Here is a 27,687-nt window from a genome sequence, read left to right on the forward strand (position 1 = left end):
TGTAGTCAGGAACAATGGACCTCAGTAGAGCCCTTCAGGAGAGAGTGTGAAGTCTGAAATCAGGGAGTTAACTCGGTGCTGTGGATGGGAGGTGATCCGAAAACAAGGTCAGTTCTGTCCCTTCCATCCCAGCAAACCCAGCGAGGGACGAGCCTGGGGAAGAATGCTGGGAGTTGATGGCATCAGAGCTGTGCTGAAGAGAAGTGATGGATGAGCTGGAGCTCCCCAGGCTGCCAATAAGTGCCTCTGGGAGAAGAGACCTCCCTGGGTTTCTCTGCCTGTGGCTCAGATCTGTCCCTTCTCAGACACATCCTGGGCCACCACTGTGCAGTGTGTACAAAGACAGGCTTTCCAGGAAACCTCCTGGGTGTTCGAGCCTGGGGAACCTGGATCTCCCAAGTCCACTTCCAGAACCTCTCATTCACTTGATAGAGCCCAGAGGGAAAAAAAAAAAAAAAAATCTAGGTTGATTTGACCTGTTAAAATTTACCTCCTTTTCAGTGCTGTTTTTCACATAATGATTAAAACCAGAGAGATCCTTTCCCTAAAGTACTTTGGGGGTGCAGGATGAAAAGTATCAAATACTGAACTGAAACTACTTAAATGTACCTGTTTAAGACCTGAGATCTGAGGCACAGATTAGTGCCAGGTACTTGCTCTAACACGATCCAAACCCCCATTTCTTGTCTAAATGTGTGACTTTTCCTCACCCTGCCAACACAGCTATGGCACCCAAAGCTGTTGTGTAGCCCCACCATACCAGCAAAAAGCTCCTTTAGGCAATGTGCTTTATTTTGTTGGGAGATTGAATGTGAACTACGACTAATTTTTTCCTCCCTCAACACGTTGGGTGATTTACCTCTTACCTCTCTGACTGTGCTGTTACAAACGTGGATCTCTGGTTCATGCACAGATGATCTTTCCCAGATGGCAGGCTCTGCGTGTCTGTGAATTCCCTGCCATAAAACCACTCTGCTGACTTGCTGTGTCATCAGAAACGGAGCTGTGAAGCTCTAGACCCATCCTCCTCCTCCTCCTCCTCTGCTGAAATTTGGATGTCTTGTCTGAGTTACTTCTGCTCCTTTATCATTCTCAACAAGCAGCTGTCTTTCCAAACAGGGAGATCATAGCATTGCAGGCAGCAAAAGGCAGCCAGGTTTGCCAGGCCTGGATGGGGTGAGCATGCCCTGCCCTTTGGTACAGTATCTGCTCTCCGTCTTTTCTTGCATGCCTGTTGTGTGTGTTCCTGCTGGGGCCAAGCCCTCCTGTCCTGAGAAACAAATCCCTCCCTGGAGAGGAAGGACACAAGGGAGCAGGGCTGGAAGGAGATGTTTCACTTTGGCATTTGGGGAAGGATGCCAGTGTCTTGTGCCTGCTTCCTGCTCCCAGTTCAAGTGACTTTAGACAAGGAGTGTGAACCACGGGAGATCGCGGAGAGGACGCTGCTCACAGTTAGCTACGGTTTCTCTCTGCACCTGTGGCCCAGTTTGGTTCCCCTGGTGCTGGTGCAGCCCTGGGAGTCCCGTTCCCAGCTGGGATTGGAAAAGCTCTCCTCAAACAAAGGGGCAGCCCTGCAGAGTGGGGTCACCAGCACTCTGGGCTTTGCTGTGTCAGCTCAGGTTGTGTCCAGTGGTTACACAGGAAGGTTCGTGCTCTCCTCCCCAAAAGGGCTCTGCACGAATAGTCATTGTTATATTTTCATATTTTTCACCATAGAAAATGCTGCATGTCAGATGATTTGCAGTTGTCCTCAGAGAAACAAAGGGCAGTAAGCTGTTTCTCTTTCAAAAAGCCAAATTACTTTCAGATGTGACAAAAAAAAAAACCAATTCCTAACAGCAGACCAGCTCCAACTCTTCATATTTACTCCCCGGAGATGTTCCATTTACCAAGCATCTCCCATTTTAACTGTACAGAAAACACAGGCCCTATCTGTACTGAAGGCACTGTAAATTGCAGTAGGTGATTTCTCCAAGATGAAACTCCAACATGACCAGTTAATCTGGAATCACTCGAGTGAAACGTGGTAGAAAGGCGTGGAGATTTAGGATGGCCAAAGTAAGTATTTTGAGGAAGGAGAAAAAAAACAGGGCAGAAATGAACCCTGTGGGACCATCCGTGTTAGGGTCTGCTCTAACAGCAGGTCAGGATGTTTCTGAGTCAAACAACTGCTCTGCACCTTGTCCCCTGTCCCCTTCACCCCCAGACAACTCTGGCAAATGTACCAATTGTACTTATTAATAGTTATGGACCAAAACATCGACCGTGTCTGCAGAGAAACGTGTGTTCTCTAACTAATGTCATAGAAAAGCACATGAAAATAACTTGACTTCTTACACTACGAGTAGCTGGAGAGGGTAACCTTACTTCACTGCATCTGTTTTATTGGGCATAGGCTATTTTACATATAAAATCAATACAGAATACAAAAAATGTGATGACTGACATTTACAGTAAAAAAATGTAAAATTGCATTTTTTGACCTCTGTTTGCACTGGCAGTTCCCTCTGCTGCACACACACACCCCCTCGTGGCTTCCCAACACCCCCCCCGGGGAATCTGAGGTGGCTCTGAGGGAAGGGTCAGTGCATGTGTGCTCTCTGTGGCTCTACATGCAGAAATTCATGGAATCGGAGATCCAAGAGCCTGAAAAAAAAAAATCCCAGCATCACAGAAGGCAGCTGAAGTCAGCTGTTTCTTCTAAAATGTCTTGAAAAGAGCTGGTCATGCAAAGCCCGTTCCTCTTCTAAGGGGCTCCTTTCCTTCTCAGTGCTCTCCTCGGGGTCAGTGAGCTCTTCTCTGGCTCTCTGGGGTTTGTGTGCTTCTTGAATCTCCATTGGAACAAGAGAAGTATTTTCACTCCCTGTGCATAGTCCACAACTCATCCCATCTCATTCAGTTCAGCAACTCAAGATTTCTTAAAGAAACTAAGTACTGCAGGATCGAATTTAACACAATCAGGATACCATCCAGGAAAAAAAAACAGACCTACATCACCTCCCCCCTCCCCCAGCTGAAAAGCACATTTTAACAAAAAGTACATTTCCACATCATGCTTTCCATATTTATGTCTGATTGCAAAAACCACTACCTTATAAAACAGATCATGAAGTTAATGAACTGTGGTTTCAAACCTTTATATTTGTTCACATTTTCTCTTTTGTTTAAAGGAAAACAGAAAGTGTAGATTTCTGATTTTTTTTTTTACCCTGGGGTGCATTCAATTTTGTGTTGTGTGTGACACATGGACTACATTGCCTGCATATTTATTTTTGTGCATATACAGTAAATGGGTTTTGCATGGTAATTAACAGTGCTGCTAAACGATTCGCTGTTGTGACAACTGAGCTTCAGGTTTTTGGGGCCTGACGCTTCAGCCACTGTCAAGAAAACTGAATCTGTAAATTCAATTTTGCAGGGACCAGACGGACTGCCAGTAGCAGGATGTTGGCATAAGGTACAGTAATATTAACCACTGTATGTCCTCGAACAAGCCCTGAGTAATTTTTCTGGCTGCATGGTGATTGTTTGCCCTGCTGCACGTCCCTTACAAGCCTGGCAGACACAACGTCATGCCTTGGGAGAGCAGCATTCCAGCAGCTTCATGTCTTGTTCTCCACTGCTCTAGGCTGGTGCTGGGAACACCAAGAACTTGCTAAGCACAAAAAAAAAAAAATCATTATTGTTAATGCTGTCGGTAGAATGACTTTTTACGGGCTTGCTCAGGCTTTTATTATGGCCCAGGCAGCTCAGGAAAGGCTTCACCACTCTGCAAGATGTGCTCCTGTAACTCCCTCAGCTCATAACCTCGAGATGAGAGTTTTACAGCAGGTTATTGCTTTGTTGCAGAGTTACGAACATTTATGGCCAAACAAGGGCCCTTCTGCCCCTGTAATTCCAGCCCAAAGCCACCACACTGGCTGAGTGCTCCAATCAGTACCCCTGGGGCAGGTAATTCACTCCATCTCCTGCACCCAGAAGAGCCAGGGGTTGTAAGTGCTAGTGCAGCCTGGGAGGACAGAAGTGTCCACTGGGACACGAGGATTTAATCCAGACTTGCAGGACCCTCATTCTCTGCCAAGGGTACGACACTGAAGCTGAGAGGAATTACTGACCCAGTTGTACATGGATGCAGTTGGGAGTTAACAGCAAGCATGTTGCAAACCCTCAGTTAGAATGTGAGCACACCCTTAGCACATCCAAGTTTTTAATTATGTGTCATTTGGATGTTTTGTTAATATTAAAAGAAATCTGAATGCCAGTCCTTGTAATACTAACAATAAGGAAAGGAAGTGTAATGAATGGAGCATCTCTCTGATTAAAATGTTTGTCTGTGTGTTCTTTTTTCAGTGATCCCTAAGCATGAAGCACAATATGTAAATAATGTGATATAGTTTGATCTTTTTTTAATTTTTGTATAAAAAAAAGGAAAAAAAAAAAACTTTCGACAGTAATATATTGACCTTTTTTTATACCGGATTCTGACATTTACGGACTTGGAAAATATTGTAAAGCTCCCAAAGCCATAAAATACACATGGTTAACACCAGGATTTGATAAAGGTACTGCTGCCAGTAGCTGGGAATGAACAGTATTTTCACTGCTCGTGCTGCTGTGTGAACTAACAGTACTGAGGGCGAATCCCTGTCCTGGTCTGGCTCTCACCTCTGTGTCTGCTCTGCATTGCACATTAAAAGGGGGAAAGAACCTGGCTGAAAACAAAGAAAAAGAGGATGCAGTCCTGAAAATGGAAGAAGCTGCTGTCAACTGTCTGGGCAGACAGGACAAGGACTTGCAACCTGCAGAGGAGACAAAGCCGAGCTCCGTTCGTCGCTGCTGGGGTGGAAACAGCAGCTCTGGGGCTGAGCAGAACAACCCTGACTGCCTCTGGTTATTTCTACAACCAGGAGAAGCTTTTTTTTTTTTCCCTCAAGGGGAAGCACCTTTAAGTCCTGGTTCTGGGGTCTGTGCCTGAAGATGTGCCAGCACTTTGTTCCTGTGGAAGCCGAATTCCCCAGGAAGCCTCTGCTGGAGAATTTCAAAACACAAAAAGGTGGCAATACTTTCAGAGCAGAGAATTGCAGGACAGGCAGGGCTCTGCTGAAGTCCCTTCTTAAACAACAGAGCATATAATTTTGCTGTTGGGATTCCTAGAACTTGGGAGTTTGGAGTATTTAATTGTCTTGGTTTGTGGGTTTCATTTACTTATTTTTTTCTTGGTTTACATGGTTTTAACTGTAAAACTCTAACTCTGCACACTCCTCTTGTCTTCTTTCTTCTCTTCCCCCTTTTCAGTCTCTTTCTTTAAACTATCTCAGGCACATCCCACGGAGAGCAGGGCAATGAATAAAAGGATTATTATTTTGATATCTGCATATGCCACTGCGAGATCCATTAAAAACTATTCCTCAGTTTCCATTTTCTTGAGATGTTAAAAAAAACAGAGGCTGTGCAGTAGAGAGCCATAAAAAATTATTTCCAAGAGGAAAAGGATGGTTTACAGCTGAGTCTGTTCAGCTTACAATGAGGATCAAGAGGCAACCAGATTCCTTTATAGGGAGGAGACACTTTCTATTAACAAGTTCTTAAACTGAACAGAGAAACATGTACAAACATCCATCCAATGGGTAGAAGCTGAAGCTACACAAACTCAAACAAGCAAGCTGTGGGTTTTTATTGGTGAGACTGGTTAATCCTAACCAGGCCAGTGATGTAATCCCCATCACCTTAATGCCTTTTTTTTGATGTAACAGATCATTTCTGGAGGAAATACTTTAGCCCCAGACAGGTTGCTGGGTTCTGTGTGGGCGTCTTAGATGAAATGAAGAGCCTGACCACGATATCAAACAGATGATATCAGGGCTCTCTGTGGCCTTGATCTTAGAGAACACAGACTGGAGTCATTTTCGGTGCCCTGAGTAGATCCAAAAACCTCTGTTAGATTCTTGCTTCACTGCCACTCCTACTGCAGCTACTGCCAGAGAGAATTGAGAGGGATATGACTGTCCAGGTGCAACTGCCCTGTACAAGCTGACCTGGTGCTACAGGAATTCCTGCTCCAGTGTTGTGAACAATGTTGTGGGAATGTGCTCTGTGCTCCATGCAGGTTGGGTGATGGCTGTGGGTTACCTGTGACTGGGTCCTGGGTGTCCTTGAGGTCGTGCCTTTAGCTGGGAGCACGTGTTGTGTGCTGGTAAATGCTTGCACTGCCCATCTGCCTTGCTGGGTGTGGACACAGGAGACTTAAGGGCTTGTAGGCAGTGAAATTGTTACCTGTCATTGTTGGCTGCTTAGGGTCTACACCTACACATCACTTGTGGCTATACTTGGCATCTTCACCAGTTACTCACCATTTTCTTGGTCACCATATAGATTAAATCCATGTAAATTCATATCAACTAACAAATCAAGAAACAAGAATTATGTAACTCAAAACAGCAATGAAAATGCATTTTATTTACTTCCATTTCATGTTCTTAGCTATCACTTTTGGTGTAGGGGTTTTTAAAGGCATAAGGAGCAGCTAGCGAGCTCCCACTGGCTTTTAGTGCTTTTGAAAAACCCCTTTATTGTCCCAAATTAAAGCTAAAAAAATCTTCTGTGAAAGGTTGAAGGCAAATCTCTCATTGATGTCGCCAGGAAGATCTGTAATTGTTCCCTTAATGTACAGTTGCTCTTCCCATCTGCCCCAGTCATCTCCAAACTAAAAGCAACTCACTACTCCAAACCACACTGTGGGCTCTTCTACACTCAAATTCCTGCCCGTGTCCTGATCACGGAACCTCTTTCAGTATCAATGAGAGTTCAGTCCCCAGAATGACTGCAGAAAGCACAAGAATCTGGAAGTGTCCACAAACAATCTACAATGCAGATAGAAAAGTCTTGTTTTACATACGCTGGCAAAAACTAAACAGCTTTCTATCTAGCTCCTACTTGAAGAAGTTTGATATCACTGAAGCTACAAGACAAGCTAACCTCCAAAGCTTATGAAATTATATTAAAATTTATATTTTCTCTGAGGAAATACCCCGAAGTCCTATCTTCAGGTAAACAAGTCAGTATTCCGTCTTCAACTTGTGGAATATCCAGTGCTTGTAGGCATCAACTGTGACCACTGCCAGGCCTGCAAAACATTGACACAGAATACCAGAATTGTGCTTTACCTATTGCTCTTCACCGTCCCCCTCCCAGCACAGAGCTCTGCTGCCACAGCACCCGGGACATCATCGGTTGTTAGGGAGGAAGAGCTCGTTTGGAATCACCTAAACCTCGAAACCAGGGGGGTTACTGCCCATCTGCTCTACCAAGCCCTTCCACCACCAAAGCAGTGGAGCTCTGTGGGGAGCAGAGCAGGGACTGTGGTTCTGATCAGCACTTTGGAGTCCCTCCTGGTCCTCAGCTGAGATCGTGCATTTGGCCTTTATGTTCTGAACTGGATGACCTTTCAAGTTCCTTCAAACCCCAGCCATTCTTTGGTTATCAATCACATCATTCTGATCAACAGACTTCATTAGAGGGACTGTTGGGTTTTGTATGGATTGCACAGAGTGCAAGAGGAAATCTGTTCAGACTCCCATGTGCCTTCCACACACACACACACACACACATATTTAGAAGAGTAGGTTGTTAAATACAGAGCAGTCATGATCTTATTGCAACGAGTTAAAAAAAGATGTGCTTTGCTCAGCAACTGCATGCCAGATCAGTTGATTATTTTCTCCTTCCAGATGAAAATGTTTATGTGGCTCTTTTTGAATACTTTTGAGTTTGCAAATAGCTCACGAAGATGAATTTTACTTTTAGGTAGCACTGGCAGTCTTGCTCCAACTCAGTCATGCTCTCAGTCTCTCACAAAGCACAGGGCATTTTTTTTTTCGCCAGGAAACCTCTTTTGTTTTCCCTTCTGGTTGGAAAAAATGTGAGACTGTTTTACAGCAATCCTGAAGTGCCTAGCAAAACGTTACCACTACATGTCAGTAGCAATAAAGATGATTGACAGGGATGCTGCTAATGCTTATGAAATGTGGGTCAGTCTGAGACCGAACAACTGATTTTTCTTGATCACTAAAATATTTGGCACATTGACTCCATGGGTTCATCAACAGGCATTCTGGGTAACACACACTGAAGTTACTGATCTTGGGGGAACCTGAAACTCAGACAAATTTATTTTTGTTTTCTAGTTTACAAACCCAAAATTCCTTTCCCTAATTTAAATGCCTGTGAAAGCATGGTGGTTTAAGCTAACCATGTCTGCCCGGGAGCAGAGGACAAGCAGCTCTCTCTAAGGCTTGTTCTATTTACAATTGTGGCTGACAATTATCTTTCCAGTCGCTACCAACATCCTCTCTCTAAGGGGCTGCAGGGAAGCAAAGTTCCCAAACTGAGTCCTAAGGGCACAAGAGCTCACGTGAAAGCCCTGAAAGGGATTTTCAGCCACAAAGCTCTGCAGGCAGGGCTGCCTTGCCACGAGACAGGGCAGGTCGTGTCAGTCCTGGTGCCCCAGGAGTGGTGATGCTGCTCCCAACTGGGGAGACTTTGGGGGAGAGGGGGAATGTGGCCAAAAAAACCCCACATGTGTAACTCCAGCAGTGCTGGCAGCTCGAGAGGGCCCTTGCCAGAGCATGAACCTGATGACTTGGCCTGTGCTGATGGGGACAAGTGAGATTAATTAAGAGTTTTTGCAGCTGAATCGTGGCTTGGCCAGTGAGTTCAGGAATATTTCTCTGGATTATGAAACAGGTGGCAGAGAAATCCCGATCTGACTCCAAACTGAAACTGTTTCCAAGTGTCAATGAACCAAGATTTTACTTAAAAAAAAAAAAAAATCATCAAGATGTTGCCACATGCTTTGTTTTATTCCCATGGAGGAGTCCTGTCCTCACTGCTTCTGACACTTGCTGTGTATAAAATGGTGATGAATTGATTTCCAGATGGATTTTTCTCCTATTTAAAAATAAGAATGTTTCTCCTAATGGTAAGCAACTTTCTGATGAGTTTTTTTTCTTTTTAGGAAACCAATAGGTGAAATATTTAGATGAGCTTTTGTCTTCTGTAATTTCAATAATTTAGCATTTTAAATTCTTAAGCAAACCAGCAAAACACGTGGGAGGTTTCAGCATCTCAAGACATCCCATGCAATGGTGCAAAATAATCCCCAGAGAATGACACAGGTTGACCTGTGGTTTTAAGATTATTATAACAACCCACTAATAACCAGGCTCAATTTTTATACACATGGTTTTGCAGTCAGCCAAATCACAGCAGGCTCTTGGGCGAGAATGAAAGAACCCACCCATCATAATGCACAAATAATTGAAGTTAATAATAACATTAATTTTTTTTAAAAATGTATTTCGAGTTATAAGATGGCAGAAATTTCCAGCTTTATCACGGTAAATAACTCCACCCCCTGCCTCCTCAGCCTGTCAATATAATGTGTATTATAAAGGTGTGTCAGAGCACAGATTTCCTGCTCAGTGAATGGTGATTCAATGCTGCCCTCCAGAGGAGATATTTTTAATAAAAAACAAATTTATGCACATTTTAGGCTGTGACACTGTCCCTTAACTGGCAGCACAGAGAGACTTCTGCATAACTGTGGTTTGAACTGATATTTGTAAAACAGCAGCACATAGATAAAAATTTTGGTTTTTTTCCAAAGCTGGTATTTCCTTCTTGGGAAATACTATCATATTCTCACTTGTTTTTTCAGTCCCACTGTTGCCCAGATAATTTAAAGCATTACACAAATCAAATCTTCCTGCAGCAGGTTACATGTCATGTTTCTATTTTTAAAATTTTGCGCATGAAAGCTTGGAGTTATTTTCTTTAGAGAAAAAAAAGATTTTTAGTTAAGATACGCAAAAATATTAATAAAAAAAAAAGATAAAAAACCATAAAAATTAAAACATTTCCGGGTTTTTTTCTTTTTCACAAAAAGGAGGGGGCAGAGGGAAACATCTGGTCACTCTGGTTAGTCCAGTCTCAGTGTCATTTGCTGGAGTCACCTGCCTTCTAATTGTGTCCCTGGCACTGCACTGAACCTGGCCAGAATTTGTTTGAAATGATTCCCAGCTCTGCTTCAGGGAATTTACTGCAGACTGAGGCAAACCAGGCAGTAAAAAAATCCATTTCCCTAAGCTTTATTTACCCTGGTGACCATTTAGATTTGTAAGCTAAAAACTGCAGTGTTTTCACATCCCCAGGTGAGCTACTGCAGCTTTTCCATGTGCTTATAAGGGGTGTGTAAATGTTGTGTAACCTGCAGCTAAAGCAAGTGCTGAAAACCTGACTTAAAAATCAATGGAAGAAGGACTTTAATAGATTATATTATTGTATACTACTGGGGAGAGCTTGGGAAAGCTGGGAAACTTGAGTTTTCCATGCATAATAAGTTGAATTATTGACAGGAGAGTGGAATAACAATGGAACAAGAATTATATTAGTAACATTTGCGGTTTTCCTATGTCTTAGGACAACAATTAATTCCTGTTTGTTAAGTTGCCTCATAGTTGCATATTTTCGTGGAACAGTGTGTCAGTGTGTGGTTTCTTACATAATGTAGATAATGAACAGAAACTGAAAATGGAGATGGCCCAAGCATCTGTAAATGACAGTAATATCCCTTGCTGATTTTTTATATACTGGTAAATACTGCATTTGAAAAGTGCATTTTATATGAATTTATGAAGTGTAGGCAAGTCTGTATCAAACTTGCATTTCTGCAATTATATTAAAAAAATTAGGGCCTGGTTTTGCAAAGCAAAAGCATCCACATTACCCACTGAATTTGTGAATTTAGTAGAAGAGGTGGTGAACTGCCATCACTCAGAATGGGAGTTGGAGTCCTGTTGTGTTTGCTGGTTTGTTTCATAGAGTGCAGTTTTACAGACAATTCCATAACAGGTAATTTTTTTTGTTACTATTTGGGGTTCTTTTCCTGCTAACCTAAAAAAATCAAAAATCTTCAGTATGAGGAAAGTTCAGCACAAAACACCACAGTCAAAACCTGCTCTATGTCCATTCTATATCCATTTATTTGGACACAGAAATATTATAAAAGTGGCATGCACACCAACATTTGAGAAACTGTACCTGCTGGTACTTAAAATCTGACTGAAAACCTTACTTATTTGTAGAAAAATACATGCAGTGTGTGCCTTCTCCGTCCATATTTGTTTGGAAATTATGCCAGTAGAGCTTAATCCTCTACCCTGTTATGCAAGTGTCCCTCATCTGTGGAGTGGTTGCATCACTCCAGGGAGGCTGTTCAGAGGAGAAAGGGCTGTTTGTGTGTGTGCAGCGTGGACACCTTGCCAAAATTAGTTTTGTTTTGAATGTATTTACATGGTATTCTATACAAAGCTGACTAAATCTATATATGGATATTAAAAATGCAGAAAATGTATTTAACATCTCTACTTGCAAACTTTTTGTGACTTTTTTTAATCGTGTTATGTGCCATGAAAATTATTCTATTTACTCATTTCTTTGGGGAACAACTACTTTAAAAATGAAGGCATTAATAACAGTATTTCTTATCCATTGTTTTAACATGTTAAAATGGTATTAATTAGTACTGCATCATGTATTTCTATTAAAGCTGTAATGGACAATACATTACCTTGAGACCTCAAAAAAAAAATTTTTTTCTTGTGCTTTTTTTTAATAAAAGCAAAGACTAGTTTTTAAAAAATGGTCTCTCTGTACAGATTACTTTTGCAGTTGTGTGAATATGTATAATGAACTCTGCATTTGTAACCAAGAGTAAACTTTCCAAATTGTAAATGTTCAGGTTGTTCCTATAAATAGCCAGTAAATATCTTAACCAGACAAGAGTTCAAATAAAGATTAACAGCCATAATTAACCTTTTCTCCACTGTCTTTTGTTACTTAAAACCTTTTTATGGAACAACTGGGTTTGACTTCCTAAATTCAATCTAACTTTTGAGTGCACAGCAATTTGGTTTTGCATTCTCCATATTATACAAAGTTTAAATTGCTCCTGTGTTTATCGACTAGTTGCAATTAGAGATAATTTTAGTGGCTGTAGCTGGTCAGCAAAGTCTGCCAAGAGTAATTTTTAAAGGGTCTGCTTTGTTTAGAAAAACACCTGAACAGATGTTGTCAGCAAAAGAATGTGAATGAGTACTTGGAAGGAAAAGAAAAAATTGTAGCATTTTTTAGAATGAATCTGGCTAAATTGATGGATTTGGTTATGGATACAACACCTACACAGTAGCAGAACTTAACCTATCCCAGAACCTCCCTTCTGGTTATCATCTCCCTGTTTTTCTTTCGGTAATTCCAGTCGAACAGGAACAGAGGAATAACCATTCTAATCTGACGACAGCATTTCCTCTTTGAATCCTAACTATTGCCAGTCCTTGGACTGGCTTTTAAGGAGTCGTCAGTCAGGTCTGCTTTTATCTGCCACCGACCAAACACAGAGGTGCAACATATAAATACTGGTTTTACTTTTGTTTAAATGGTCAAGCACGTGTTGAACAACTAACTACTTCACTTCTAACAGGCAGGTTAACCCCTCAAATGATTCTCAGCTGTAAAAGCCGCTTCCCTGGCGTGTATTTTGGAAGGAGGGTGCCCTGGCTGTACTAAAGGTGCTGAAGGCGCTGTAGCCCAGAGGGATCGGGGTGCGGTTTGAGGGGTCCCGGAGGGCTCAGCCTCTCCCGGTGAGGGGAGCGCCATGCCCGGGCCGGGCGAGTTCCCGGTGTGTTCGCACCCCGGGCTGCCCCAGCCGTGCCGGGGGTATCGCCGGGGCTGTGCTGGGCGATAAGGGCGGGCAGAGCCCGTGTGCCGGTCCCGCCCTCCCCTCACGGCCCGGCCCCCGCGGGAGGCGGCCGCTCCCCCGCCCTGCCCTGCCCTGCCCTCCCTCCATCGCTCCGCTGCTCTCCCGGCCCGGCCCGGCCCGTTTCCCCGGCCATGCGGGCGGCCCAGCCGCGCTGCCGGCAGCAGACCCTGTCGGAGCGGCGGCGGCTGATCGGGTGAGTGCTGCGGGAGGGGCGGGCGCTCCGCCTGACGTGGCCGCGGGAGCGGGGCCGAGCCCAGCGCCATCGCGGGGGCCGCGCCGAGCCCGCACGGCCGGGCCGAGCACCGCCGAGGCGCGGTAATTAACGGCAATTAGCGTTTCTTAACGAGGGGCATTATGAAACTCAAGCGTAAAACCCGTATGATAGCGAGCGTGCCGGTGTAGACACTAAACTGCTTAGAAAGCGCTTCCCCAGCACGGCTGGGGCTGCCAGGTCGTGCTGGGCCAGGCTAGAACAGCTCCCCTGCTGTTATAGCCCGTCTGTGAGAAAACTCAGTACACCAAAAACGCGGTGTTAACAATAATTAACAACATATCTCTGCCCACTCCGAGAGGATGGACTACGAGACTCACTTCCAAACTTCCATTTATTGGTAGTGTTTCAACCAACCCAAAAAAGTCTTTGTTATGTAGACGACCCACCAGGAAAGGCAGCAGAACTATATTTAACTCTAGGAATACTTTCATATCATATATATTAAAAAACTATAAGGCTACTTTTATGTGTTTTATAAATCCAGAAATTAGGCTGAAAGTAAATGCTGGAATTAGAAATGTGCCAGTTACACACACCTGAAAAACACCACTCCAGGTATTTTAATCTTTTTTCCAGCTGCTTTGCCCTGCCACTGGCAACAAAGACCAGGCCTCTGGAAGCAGTTTCTTAGCACCTTTGAACAGTCAGGGTAACAAAAAAACCCCAACTGTTTTACCATTCTATGCCAGCTGACACAGAAAGTATTGGATTCCTTAGGGGAGGGATAGTGAAGCAGTTTCTCACTTTGTCCTTTGTTGTTCATTTGACAATAGCTTTGTAATCACAGTCAAATCACTTTTGTATAAGCAATCTTTTAGTAAATGCAGTATGGAAGTTTGGCATTGCCATTCAGAGTCAAATCTCTGCAGCTCCTACTTAAACAGACGTGCTTCAATTTTACTTGTTTGCCAGTTGGTTTAAAAAGTGAAACAAAACAAATGCACGTAGGTAGACTCAGCCTAAGAAAATCAGAGTGCTTTAAATAAGGCAAGTGAAGCTTTATACAGCTGTAACATTCACCTGCACTAAACTGTCTGGAAAACCAGGACCTTGGCAATAATAAAAAGAACACCATAAAAACAATTACAAGATAAGAGACACCAAAGAGGGTTTCATAACACGAAGGGCAGAGTAAGGTAAGGAAGGAGCCACAGTAAAGACAGGATGAAACTTTAGAGGTGAGTTCTACTGTGTGCTGGGGCTGGATTCCTAGAGAAGGATTTTCATTCTGGGGGGTTTTGCCTGTAAATCTAATAAAATCTGAATTGCTTTAGAGCCCAAGGCCTTTGTTTTAGGGGCCAGAAGCAGGATGACAGCACATGCCCACAAACAGGGGAAAATGTCTTTATTAACTGAACTGAAAATATTACCAGCAGGATAAACTAAACTCACCAAGATTTATTTTGCTTTCTGATGCCTGTTACAGCTCTTCCTGCAAGCTGTTTTTCTCCAGTGATCCACTGAAGATTGTGAAGGCAAAAGGCCAGTATATGTATGATGAGGATGGAAGACAATACCTTGACTGCATAAACAACGTTGCTCACGGTAAGCTAAAGTCAAATGTTATGTGATGCCTTGTTTTTCTAAGCAGAACAAGGAACAATCAGTACTTTTGCCACTGTTCCATTGTGCTTAGTTGGAAAAGTAGAAGGGACCCTTCTTGTGCCTGTAGTTCCAGGGAACTGTGGTTGGTTTGAATTTCTGTGTGAATGTGCTTTCCAGAATTGCTCCCTGATCGGTTTTCCTAGAAATGTATCTTAAATGTTCAGATTTTTTTCCATGGAAACTCAAGTAAAGCACTTCCCTGTAAAACTAACAAATGGCATTTTGTTGTGTTTGTAAAAGTTACTGATAAGTGTACAGTCACAGGACCACTGCTCAGTGTGGTGCCTTAATTGTGTATTATTAAGTCACTGCTGCTTTCTCACAGGATTTGAAATCTCTCAAACCTAAGCCCTACCAGGACTAGTACTTCTTTGATGGTAAAACATGTTCCCAAACTCCTAAATTACGTCAATGTCTACATCCAAGTATTAAATCAGACACTATTTGTTTTAACACATCAATTGTCAGTACTAACTACAAACCTTCAGGTACAGTAGCAGGCAACTTCAAACCTTCCAAGGGGCAAACCCATGTTACAAAGTGTACCATCACTGTCTGCTGCTGACAATGTCATTAAGGCCCCACTGAGGAAATCACAGTCATCATAAAAGTATTAAATTGGTACATGAATGAACAATGTGGGCAGTATTCAAGAACTGTCAAACCACTCTCGACATTCTCTTGCAGTTGGGCATTGTCACCCTGATATAATTAAAGCAGCCCATGAACAGAATCAGCTGTTAAATACAAATTCTCGTTACCTTCATGACAACTTGGTAGATTATGCAGAGAGACTTTCAAAAACACTACCTGAGAAGTTATGCATCTTCTATTTTTTGAATTCTGGGTAAGTTGGGAACATCAGAATTGATACTGGGGTTTTACTGGGTATATACAAACAAGTACAACACTTGCTTATTAACAGCCAATTTGTGTTGGTGTGGTGGATGACTCGATACTGACATTGTTTGGGGTGTTGGTTTTTGGAGAAACTGGTTATTTTCAGAAGTTCAGTGACTGAGCTTCACACTTAGCAAGCTGTCTACCTGGGAATTAAACTAATGCTTTATTTAAGAAGGAGTTTATTCCATTTGTAAGGCCTTGGACTACAAAACAGCAATGTAAATATTTACTGTATAGTTCTGGTCTGACTAGTCTTCTGACTTGGAAATTATATCCAAAATTAAATGTACCAATGCATTATTTCTGCTGGAGGGGGTGTGTGTGTGTGTCATATTCTCAAGTAAGCTACAGCTAGGAGAAAAAAACCCAAACTGTTTCCAAAGTAGTTTCTGCACTGAGCTTTTTAAGGTGGATTCTGTTCTGGTGAATTCAGTCAGAATTCAGATTCTGACACCAGTCCTGCCTAATTGGTGCCAATTTCTAAGGGATCTGTGCAAAACATGCATCGAGTTCTGTCTGTTCTTAGGAGACACAAACAGCATGGCAAGGGAGGTTCAGTTTTCCAAACTCAGGACACATCCTCAATGAAACATTTCCTGAATTTTCCAATTGCAGATCTGAAGCCAACGATCTTGCCCTGAGGTTGGCACGACAGTACACAAGGCACGAGGATGTCATCGTGTTAGATCAGTAAGTACACCGGCAATTTCATCTGCTTTGGGGAACAAGGCTCAGTTTCAGCCCAAGGTCAGAGCATTCCTGAAACCCTCTGGTAGTAGAAAGATTACCCTGGAAGCTGAGGGGAGTAATTTTTCCCTCTGTTCAGTGTTTGTGAGAGCAGCCCAGAGAGCTGTGGTTGGGGAGCCACAAGAGTAAGAGGTGCTGGATTTGTTCAGCTGCAAGAGAGAGCCAGGGAGATCCTACTGCAACTACAGCTGTGCCAAGGGAAGGGGCAAAAAAGATGGAGCCAGTCCTGAAGATGTGTGGTGACAGAAAAAAAAAGATTTAATACAGAAGCTGAAACCTGAGGAATTTTGATGAGACATAGGGAAAACTCTTTTACCATGAAGATGGTCAAATATTTGAACAGGATGCCCACAGACACTGGCAGCTCCATCGGTGGAGGATATTCAGAAATAGGCCCTTCCAGTTGTTCTGCAATCTTGTAATACTGCTCCTGACTTACCCTGCAGGGATCTGTCACCAGTGCAGGCAAACCGGTGACCAGTCCTGTCCTTCTGCATCCCTTCTATTCAGATACACCAACAAAAATCCACATAACTACTAAGCTTGACAGAAACCGCAGAGCTCAGCTTAAGTGACTGTATTTCCTACCAAGTAACAGAACCTGATTACTCCTCACTATCTGTAATGCTAATCCTGAACAACTCTTGATACTAAGGAAATTACTGTCTAGTTCTGCCAATTGTTTTTTAAGTGCTTACCATGGACATCTGACATCTTTGATTGACATAAGCCCATATAAATTCAGAAATCTAGAAGGACAAAAGGAATGGGTCCACGTGGTATGTACTCCAGCCTATATCTATCAATTACTTCTCAATTTAATGAAGTTATATTTGTGATATATTGAATATTTGGTATTGTTCCTTTGCATAGGCTCCTGTTCCAGACACATTCAGAGGACTTTATAGAGAAGACCATGAAGATTCAGTGACAGCCTATGCTGATGAAGTGAAAAATATTATTGATCATGCACATAAGAGAGGTAGAAAGGTAAAAAGTTACTTTCTTAACCATTTGTCTTGCCTTAGAAATGAATGTGACTGTCAGTGCCGTTCAGGGTTACTGAGCTAAGGGGTATGGACTTGTCAAAAAGAAAAGATCACATCATAATGCAAAAACCAGCTCAGGACAAAGAGCTTGCTCCACAAGTTTCTCTACTGTGTTTAAACATCACATGCTACCTGTGTTTCAGATTGCTGCATTTTTTGCTGAGTCTCTACCAAGCGTGGGAGGTCAAATCATTCCACCAGCAGGTTATTTTCAAAAGGTTGCACAGTAAGTGTCATTCGTTACCTTAGCTTTTTAAATTTCACATATTTGCTAAACAGAGATAAGAGACAAGCAGGAAACTACCTAAGCCTGCATGTTAGAATGTAAACTTTCGCTTTTAAACACATGATCTGGAACATAAGGCTGTACAGGTTTGTTTCCTGAAAGTTTGCCAACTAATGCTTTCTGCACGCTCCTGATCAGTAAATACCATGTTCTCTTTCCTCTCAGGAGACAATAACATCTCTTGTTATAGGCATGTGCACAAGGCAGGAGGCGTATTTATTGCTGATGAAATTCAGGTTGGCTTTGGCAGAGTTGGGAAGCACTTTTGGGCATTCCAGCTTCAGGGAGAAGACTTTACACCTGACATTGTCACTATGGGGAAACCAATAGGAAATGGGCACCCTCTTGCCTGTGTAGCAACCACAAAGGAAATTGCAGAAGCATTTGCAGCCACAGGAGTGGAGTATTTTAATACAGTAAGTAAAGAGTTGCCCAAACTCTCCTTTAAAAATTAATAATGCAGTGTTGTTATTAATATTTAGTGATATTTTATTAATATTTACCACAGTTACTGTATGATTTCCATCTCTATCTTTCTGGTAAATGACTCTATTCACTGACTCCATCTGATCAAAGTGGTAGTAAGCTCACTCTAGCACTGAGGCTACACTTCCAGTGACACCATTGGATCTCTCTTCCCTTTCCCTGGCTCTGTATGTTCCTTTCCTGGGCTCAGTTTGGTGGAAACCCTGTTTCATGTGCCATTGGATTGGCTGTGCTGGATGTGATTGAGAAGGAACACCTTCAGGATCACGCCACAGAGGTTGGCAACTTCTTGATGAAGCTACTCAAGGAGCAGCAAATCAAGCATCCCATCATTGGTGATGTCAGGTATCAGCGCCTTAATTTACATTTTTACCTACTTTTTTTATTTGGTGCAGTCAAACAACTCAGTCCAATAGATGTTTGGAGAAATTATTTAAATTTGTGTTTTCAGCACAAATAAACAGCCTGCTGTACGTTAGATTAAAATAAACTTGAGCTTATCAAAAGCTTCTTATACTTTGCCACTGGGTCAGTACTGGTTTATCAATTTATTAGCTGCTACCTGAGTTCACTTTCCTGTTTGAACTTTTACGTCAAGTGCACAAAGTACAGAAGTGATGAGCTAGATGGAAAACACACTGAACGTCCTGCCTTGTGCCGCCCTTCTGAGCAGACAGGTCTATATTGTATCACCACATTTCTTCAAAACAGCAAACCCTTTTCTATCAGTAGCCAAACATCAGGTAATTCTCATGCAGTAAAGGCCTGGTCTTACAAAAACCTGGATTTTAGTTCACTTGCAGATCACACAGAGTGACTGTTCTTATTTCTTTTCAAGGGGTTGTGGCTTATTCATTGGAGTGGATTTAATCAAGGACCAGGCAGAAAGGACCCCAGCCCCAGCAGAAGCAGAGCACCTGATAACAAGGTACGTGGGACAATCATGGAGTTCCCCAGCGTGGGAGACAAGCACACAGCTCCAGACTACCGTTGCCCCTCAGTAGCTGTTAAAATACAGCAATCTGGCCAAAAAAGTAACCAGTGAGTGGAGAAAGGCACTGCATGACAGACCCCATGCTGGTTCTTGCACGTTCTTCTGAACTACAGGTGAAGGTAAACATGATTGTTTGTAATTGCCCTTTCCAGACTTAAGGAAGAACATATTCTACTGAGTACAGATGGACCAGGAAGAAATGTGCTGAAATTCAAGCCCCCAATGTGCTTCAATATGGAGGATGCAAAATTTGTTGTGGAAACAATGGACAAGATACTAACAGGTAGAACTGATCAAAACCCTCAAAAATAGAGGATGGGTTGAACTGCCTCTCAGGCACTGCTGAGCTACTCAACCTGCTTTTCAGAGGTGCTAAAATAGAGCCAAGATGGCAGATGCAGGGCACACAACCCTCCCTTCTAAATTACTCTGGTTTGAAGTTTTCTAACAAAACTGTTTCCTCCACAGATGCAGCACATGCCTCATTTTAAAATAGCTTTGCTCTGGCTGAGATTTAAGTGTTTACCTATCTGAACAAGGGCAACTGGTAAAAACTGTCCAAATATTCCCAAAAGCCATAATTTGTGTGCATTTGCCATTTAGCTTTTTATACAATTTCTATACAATTAGCACTAACAAAGTTAGTGCAAAAACTTTTCTCGTGATTTTGCTAAGTTGTTGCTTATTCTCTCTCCAGATATGGAAAAAGGATATCTGAACCAACAGAAAACATCTACTTGTTCTACCTGAGCAGGTATTTATCTCTAGTCACCCAGTACTAATTTAAAAGCAAGGTTCCTATACGTAACTCCACAAGCATTGTCAGAAAAAGCCTCCTGAGAGGTGCTTTTACTTGCAGTTAGTTTGCAGGAATTTCAGGCAGTCTCGTGGCATGGCCCAGACTTGTGCACATCTGGCATTCACAGCTCCTTTCTGTCAGAGGCTGACACTCCCAGTGTGTGTGTGTGCTCATCTGCTTCTGAGCCAGGTCCAACATGTCCCAGACATGATTGCCCCCACAGCAGGCTGTGCTGGGCTGGGAAGCTTTCAGAGTGACTGGGATTAACCCTTGGCATGCAGATGACATGCACATCAACACCAACACAGAGCTTTTATCCTCAGTGCCATTATCTCCAGACAGAAGCTGGTCCAGCTGCACAACTACCTCTCAGCAGATCTCCCCCTTACCTGCCCATCAGGGCATCTGCATCCCGCACTTTGGGACCCTCCACTAATGCTAACAGCTCTGTGAAGAGCTGTGAGTGGTGCTTTTGTGTTTTATTTAACATCTGACTAGGAAATGGTGTTCCCTTCTGTTCCCTTGAGCATTTTTTCCCTACTTGGTGGGATCATTTCAGGTTCATGGCTGGTATCTCATGCTTCAGCATCAATTTACCCCTAGTCAGAGGTTTGTGGGCATCAGAGTAACACGAGTCCTGTTAAGTCTTTAAAGCCTCCTAAGTCTTCATCTGTTGAGGTGCCTCCATAGGTTGCTGGGAGAGGACAGCTACCTGCAACTGCAGTTTGCCACACACTCACGAGTACAGTGTTAGTTACACCTTGGCAACAACACCCTTTGGTACCTTTAGTTCTTGTTCAACCTACTCTGACTGAAAGACAACCACATGTTTAGTAAAACTCCAGACAGCAGACAGGAACGTAGCTGATGTGATCACTCTGATCATGCAGTCCGTGGTGGTCTCAACCACCACAATATTTAAAGTGCTACAGCCCTGAGCTAAGGAGAGATGTGCTTTTAGTGCAGTGTAATATTAGTATAGCAGGCACAAGAAAAATGTGTTAATATTTTATTTAACAAGTTAATGGAAAGACATACAGCTGTTTATACTACTAATTCTTAGGAACAGAAAGATTACTTAACAGTGCCAGTGTAACTTAGAGGCCTGATGACTTAATGTGCTTGTCTGTAATCTAAACTAAGCAAGAAAAATGCTTTTATTCTCTACAGGAAACCAAGAATGCAAAAAGCCTCTTACTAAGTACAGTACTAGTAAGACACTTACATATAATGTAAGCGAAAATGAGGCAATGAAGTAGATTTCTTTTAATGATACTTTTACAAAAAAACATAACATTATTTTCTTTCCATAGGTTTCAAACAATGTTCAAGATCTACTACTAAGAAACATTATTCTACTATAATCACATTTAATCTTCAATCCTAGCATGTCTTAGACCAGATAAGTCACCTTTAATTTTGTTATTTTCAATTATCTTGTTTTTAGTAAAATCTTTAGGAGAAATAAATTTTACAAGAGCTTGTCTCAATTCTGGCAGTGTGGAATTGCCTTTGATTTAAAGCAGTTGTATCTAAAACTGATTATAAAGGAGTATCTTTCTAGTGGCTACCGTAAACTACAATTTCTAAATTCATGCTCTTTCAGGTTATGACTTTTTCAAATTAAGATGACCCAGTGGGTTCTCTCATGTGTTTCCACCTCCAGCTGCCTATGCCAACACCAGTCTAGCCACCAGTACACCCAGGCTCTTCTGACCAGTTTCAGCCACTAGTGCCATAACAGGGGCCCTGGCAGCACTAAATTCAGTCTCAACAACCAGATTAAGTCAAAAAACTTCAGTCCCAAATTTCCTAACATCAAATGCATGAGGAACAGACAGCCGAGGGCCCTCGTTCCCAAACCAGTTCGTACAAAGTCTGTCCTCCAGAAGCATCCAAGCAGGATTAGTAAATTAAGATTAGATTAGAGCCATAAACAACAACCTTGCGTACATGCCTTTGCTTTCACCAGGCAAGTACATGTTCTTTGTATCATAAACTTGTCACACAAAGAAAGGGAAAAGCCAGCTCTGCATTTAAGTACCAGGATCCTCAGATTCTGCCTTAGGCCTCATCACCTGTCAAGGAAGCATTACCTGAGAACCAACTTCCAAAATCCAGCACAGGAACAGCCAGCTGACAAACTCTTGCTAGGACACCGAGGGGCTGCAGCAGGATGGGCCTGGTACTGTGCAAACCTCCCCTTGGAGAGCCAGGTGTTGGCTACAAAAATATTCCGCTACCTCTTATTTCATAGAAAAACCAGTAAGAATATGCAATAAAGCATCGAAATTTTGCATCTTGAGACAGTAATACCTTTAAATACTGTACTCATTTGTTTCAGTGCTCTGCAATTTTTTTTATTTTTTTTTTTTGCAAGTAACTTGGGATTGAAGTTACAGGTCTTGCTGTAAAGTTCCCAACTATTAGATTTAAAATCTGTTTTTTAATGCTCAAGATTTCTGCTTAACCCAGCAAGAATCTTACAGACAGATTCTAACTTTACAAGCAGGTTTTTCTTTTCAAGGACAGCCAGCAGGGAGCAGCAGATTTTAGTCCCTGCAGAAGTAGCTGCATCTCTTGCTAAAAAACCTGAAAAGGTCACTAGTAACATCTGTTTATTTCTTGTCTTAGTTACTTGGGTTGTTTCCACTTCTGGGCATCAAAGAGATACATTACAAGGAAAAAAAATTGTCATGTTTTAGCTTTAAAAGGGAAAAAAACCCAAATTAATCACTGCAACAAACACTAGAAGTTTACTTTGTGCAGCAGAGCTTGCTACTTTATTTATAAATCTGAGACTGGGACTATTCTGCAACAAGACAGGCAAATCACATGGCAGTTATTGCCTTGAAATAGTGAACTAGTCAAAAAAGGAAAGCTTATTTCTAGCTGGTCACTCATCTCTACAGAAAGAGATGGGTTTTTTTCAACCCACAACTGTAGTGAAGTTCTTTTCACCTCCTTTGATACACAAAAAGGCTGCAAAAATTCACCTTTGCATTGGTAATTTAATGTCTGTCCAACCTGCCTTTCAAGGCAGGTATATACATATTATCAGCAACTTGGAGACAAGTCTCAGACTGGAGACAGTGACACACGAAGGGAGTGCAGCCCCAGCTTCTTCCACACCTCTTGGCTTCCTCCTGCAATGCTGTCCAGGCTCCCCAAGCCCTACCTAAAACCTCCACCTCTGGCTCCTCCAAGCAGAGCCCAACGCAGACACCAACACAGCTCCACTGAGCCCCCTAGGGCAGAGCCACCTGCTCACCAGCACAGCCCCAACAGCTGGGGCTCCTCACACCTCAGCTCTCCTCCACAAACTCCAGGCAGCAGTGACTGCAAGTTTCAGCTGCCACTTAACTGCAAGTGAGCACAACTACCAACACAGCCTTCTAGTTTTAAGGTTAAAAACATTGAAGCACAACTCTTCACCTATCCAGGTACTGCCATGAGCTAAGTTCTGGGACCAGGAACTGGTTTTACTAACACATAAGCTGAAGAATGGCACAAGACACTAGATTACGCCTTTTTTATTTCAAAAAGCTAGGATAGCTTCAATATCCATGTCATGGTGAATCAGAACACATGTAAAATACCTTACAATACATTAGATTCCAAAAAGGTACCAAAAAGTACAGTAAAATTAACACTTCCGTTACAGGAAATGTATGACACAAAAACAATACAAAATAAAAAGGTGGAAAGTGACACTGGTTCCCTAAGATGCATCTCATTCTGTACAACTGGAGTAATGCAGAGTCCACTGTTAACTCCAAGAGGCAGTCCCTAGATGCAGAGCTGCAGCTTTAAGCAGACCCTCAAAATCAGTTTCAGTTTAACCTATTAATAAAATCATTAATTAATATCTTCAGCAATGCTGAAATTTACACACCACACTGTCTAGACAACTAGTTATCTGTAAGTAATAAACATGTAAAACATTTCCAGGGAGCTCTTCCAAGTAAGATGCACATTTAACAGGCCATAGAAATTTATTGTAAAGTTAAATTTGGTACAGAACTGAAGTATCCATCTACAGCATTGTATACAAAACCTATGCAGTCATTTTCCAAAAGAGACCATGCCACTGCATACCTGAATAAGTTTGATCAATATGGCTTGTAGTTATTCTGATGACCACCACGTCTTGGTGTCTTCCCATAATTTGCACTGCCTTGACCTATGAACAAGAGAACAAATGCATTAAACTGCTAATTAGTTACGTTTGCTTATACCCAATACAGTTCTCTTTACTTACTGTAATCATAGCCTGGTCCATATCCATAATACCCATATCCTGAATAATCATAGCCTCCATAGCCACCATAACCTTGCTGATAGCCGTATCCTTGATTCCCATAACCCTGGTTCCAGTAATTGCCATAACCTTGATTCCAATTTTGACTTTGAGCTATAGAAGGGAAAACCATCCACAAAATCCCATTTTAGTACACACAACTTATTTAGAATGTGTCCATACTAAAGTAGTGTGTGTGGCACTTACCGCCGCCTCTTCCACCTCTGCCTCTTCCTCCATAGCTACCTCTTCCTCCGCCGCTGCTGAACTGTTGCTGCTGGTACACTTCTTTTGGCTGTGCTACCTTAATCTCGCACTGCAAATAAAAAAGGGAGGGTATGTAAGGTGTCCTGAGAGCAGCAGCACCCACCCTGATCTCCTGGGAAATCCAGAGGTTCCTCTGGAGGCAAAGGAGGTGGACATGCTGTGCTCCTGCTGAGGGAGCAGCACTGACGCAGAAGTGTCTGCTTTACTGCGCCACAGGGGAAAGGGGAGTCACTGTCAGCCCTTCCAAGAGGCCTCTGCTTTCAGGGAATTTTATCCTGCCTATTCCTACCATCAGTTTCCCCATGAAACAGGTGCTGATGCCACCACTCCTGTAGGAGCCACAAAGCTGCCCTGTCACCTGGCACAACCTCCAAGACAAGGCTGTTGCTGTCAGACCTCACCAGAGCTGCACTGAATGAACGAGGCTCAGGGTCTTCCTGGCAGCCTTTGCACACCCTATCCCTGTGCATGTGGTTGGACTGTACAGTACCCCTACCAGCACTGAAATCATCACTTATCCAATACTAACAGCTAAAAACAACCAGAATTGACATTTCCAAGACAGGCTGCAGCTCAAGCTGTCAGTCAGCTGCCTGGTTCCTGCATCTGTGCACAGTCGAAGATGAAAGCTGCTGCTGCTGCTGCAAAAGGAACAACAGCACCTGAGCAAGTCTGGCCTGGAGTTCTTCATCACAGAACCTTTAAAGTGCTTTTTATTATCACTGTGACACTACAGGCCATAGTTTAGGAGATACAGAAATTTATCAGCTTCCTTGGCATGAGACATTCATCTCTCCTGAAAACAAACTGACTCGATCAGTGCATTACATTTGTCAAAGTTTATTTTGTGCTGTATCAAAACCAGTCTAAGCGCAATCTAAGTCACTGTGCCAGACAGCATGAGCCAAAGTAACAGGGCTTTGAAATTATGTGTATGGACTGCACTGGCCTCAGAGCAAGGCAAGACACCTCCAGCCAGTCCACATCATTTGCCTCCAGTCCTCTCCTCATCAGCTTGAGGCATGAGCCTCTGATAGCTGTTCCCTCAGATGAGCAGGGAGCTGTTCACAGCATCTCACACCACTCTTCCAGTAATTCCCACTACCAGCTGACCAGGTTCAAGTTGCCATAAAATTTACATTCACTCTCTGAATCCTTGTAGAGGGTTGACATGGCAAGGGTTTGGGAGAAGGGGGGGCTGAAGAAAGGAGCTTCTGAGGGAAGAAACCAGAAGCTGCCCCCAGGCAGACAGAGCCAGTTTCAGCCAGAGGCTTACAAAGTTAGTGTCTGGAAGGCTTGCAATTATGCAAGGGCTCTATGCTGAAAATAAGCCACATCAACAGACATGGCCTATACTGCTACACAAGCCAGTTTCTCCTTGTATATTTAATAAATGCAATTAGATACTTCACATGCAAAAGGCTCTAGAACACAGCAATTATTAAAGCCATAAATATTGGCTAAGAATCATCTGTGACTGAACTTATGGCAAAACACCAGCAGGGTAAACTGGAAGCTGTCCTTATTGTAAATGTGGTACCTTGACACAAGAGGTCTGCAGAAACCTTTTCAAGCTACAGATGGTGTGGTATTATGCTTAGGAACTCAGACAAAAAGTTTTAAGTCAAAAGTTTCTACCTTGCTTCCACTGACGTTGTGGAATTTCTTCTCCAAAACCTTCTTCACTGGATCCTCTTCCTTGAAAGTGATGAACACAAATCCCCTCCTTTTGTTGGTCTTTGGATCCATTGGAAGTTCAATCGCTTCAATCTGAAGACATGAAATGCCATTTTCAGACTTGTATTTTAGCAGAACAGTTAAGTACAATGCATTTGGGACAGTAAAACTATTAAGTTTCCTCTCTATGCATATTATGCAACACCAAAGCTGCATGAGTCTTTCTATATTAACAGGGGCCTTCAGACCAGAGACTCCTATTTTATTAACTGTTCAGACTGATTTTAATATCAGCTAAAATGCTGTGAGTTAAAGGCAAGGGTATCCAAGTAGCACTGTAAACATCTAGGGCAGTATGTGCCACCATTGCTCTCAAGGTGGGAAACCTCTGGATCAGTTACAGAAGCTTTGATACATCTGAACTTAATTCACTTTGAAACTTCCACAGTATTAATAAACTAAATAGCGACTGGAGACTACATGTTTCAGGCTTTACCAGGATAACATTACACACCTCTCCAAACTCTCCAAAGTATTCCCTGATTTTCTCTTCTGTCGCTTCTGGGTTTAGTCCACCAACAAATATTTTCTTCACTGGATCCTTTTTCATTGCCATGGCCTTCTTGGGATCAATTAGTCGGCCATCTAGTCTGTGTTCTTTCTGTTCCAGAACCTGAAAGACAGTTAGGTATGGTTAATTCAAGCTGAAAAGCTTCCCTTCAAACCTAAGGATCCAAACCATGAAGTTCAAATTCACCTTTTCAACACTCCCAGGTTCTTTGAAGAGAATAAATCCAAAGCCCCTGGATCTTCCTGTGTTGGGGTCCATCTTTATCGTGCAGTCGGTTACCTCACCAAATTTGGTGAAGTAATCTTTCAAGTCTTTTTTGCTCGTATCCCAACTGAGGCCACCAACAAACATCTTCCTGAAATTTCAAAGAGAACAGCCAGTTAGATTCAGGAAGGACTACAGCAAAGCACGTGCAGCAAGATGCTCAGTGGCACACCCCTCAGCAGCACTGTCAGAACACAACCCACTGGGCCAAGCTGAACACTTGCCCCTTGTCTAAAGCTGGTGGTACTACAGGAGTGCACAAGGGTGGGTTTGTCCCCCTCTTTTTGAGGAAATGCCACAATGCACCCTGAAGCTGATTACAGGCTGTAAGAAACAGCACAAATTGCCTGAAATATTCCTCACCAGTAATTTATGCTCTTTCAGTATCAGGTTGTTTGGAACAAAGCAGTATTGATTATCAGGTACTGCCAACTCAGTTTTTGCAAAAAACCCAGGATCGTTCCTACGGCTCTGAAAGCATCCAGCAAAGAGTAAGGCATCAAAAGCAAAATATTTCAGCTCTTTAAGGTTTTGGTCCAATGGCTGTATAAATTTTTGTGCTAAGAACAATCTGCAAAATTTGAACCAAGTATCTGTGACCTCCAATAACAGTCACATACACGAGATAGGACTTTGGACCTGCCTTAACTA

At 42.6% G+C, this 27,687-nt stretch overlaps 3 protein-coding genes across 11 annotated transcripts in view; 2 read left to right on the forward strand and 1 right to left on the reverse strand.

Annotated features, from left to right (window-relative positions):
* The window catches only part of COL23A1 (collagen type XXIII alpha 1 chain), a 169,720-nt gene extending 165,302 nt beyond the window's left edge, over positions 1–4,418 (forward strand). The window contains exons 26-28 of the mRNA XM_027898912.1: positions 1,120–1,197; positions 3,419–3,457; positions 4,351–4,418. Of these exons, the coding sequence (XP_027754713.1) occupies positions 1,120–1,197; positions 3,419–3,457; positions 4,351–4,353 (120 nt within the window). The 3' untranslated portion in view covers positions 4,354–4,418. The remainder of the gene's footprint in view (positions 1–1,119; positions 1,198–3,418; positions 3,458–4,350) is intronic.
* HNRNPAB (heterogeneous nuclear ribonucleoprotein A/B) overlaps positions 2,346–27,687 on the reverse strand; it is a 28,200-nt gene continuing 2,858 nt past the window's right edge. The window contains exons 3-9 of one of the 6 annotated variants that reach the window (XM_027898919.1): positions 26,959–27,127; positions 26,716–26,874; positions 26,163–26,294; positions 24,465–24,573; positions 24,219–24,371; positions 24,056–24,140; positions 2,346–2,934 (exon numbers count right to left, since the gene is read on the reverse strand). In XM_027898919.1, coding sequence (XP_027754720.1) covers positions 24,070–24,140; positions 24,219–24,371; positions 24,465–24,573; positions 26,163–26,294; positions 26,716–26,874; positions 26,959–27,127 — 793 coding nt within the window. In that variant the 3' untranslated portion in view covers positions 2,346–2,934; positions 24,056–24,069. Of the gene's footprint in view, positions 2,935–5,209; positions 7,124–23,474; positions 23,801–24,055; positions 24,141–24,218; positions 24,372–24,464; positions 24,574–26,162; positions 26,295–26,715; positions 26,875–26,958; positions 27,128–27,687 lie in introns of those variants that run through there. The other 5 variants (XM_027898917.1, XM_027898918.1, XM_027898923.1 and 2 more) reach the window with 5 other exon arrangements.
* PHYKPL (5-phosphohydroxy-L-lysine phospho-lyase) lies at positions 12,915–21,447 on the forward strand. 4 transcript variants are annotated; one of them, XM_027898913.1, is made up of 13 exons: positions 12,915–13,007; positions 14,515–14,633; positions 15,381–15,540; positions 16,212–16,286; positions 17,014–17,122; positions 17,217–17,333; positions 17,536–17,618; positions 17,869–18,094; positions 18,355–18,509; positions 19,003–19,092; positions 19,311–19,441; positions 19,856–19,912; positions 21,271–21,447. In XM_027898913.1, the coding sequence occupies exons 1-12, from the start codon at positions 12,946–12,948 to the stop codon at positions 19,906–19,908; spliced, it is 1,380 nt and encodes a 459-aa protein (XP_027754714.1). In that variant the 5' UTR covers positions 12,915–12,945; the 3' UTR covers positions 19,909–19,912; positions 21,271–21,447. The 4 variants fall into 4 exon arrangements, with proteins under 4 accessions (XP_027754714.1, XP_027754716.1, XP_027754715.1 ...); XM_027898915.1 differs by having other exon boundaries at positions 17,035–17,122; XM_027898914.1 differs by having other exon boundaries at positions 21,128–21,417.

This window comes from Empidonax traillii, unplaced genomic scaffold, assembly GCF_003031625.1.
Source record: "Empidonax traillii isolate 1590-97213 ecotype Southwest subspecies unplaced genomic scaffold, ASM303162v1 scaffold630:size906685, whole genome shotgun sequence".
Taxonomy (NCBI): domain Eukaryota; kingdom Metazoa; phylum Chordata; class Aves; order Passeriformes; family Tyrannidae; genus Empidonax; species Empidonax traillii.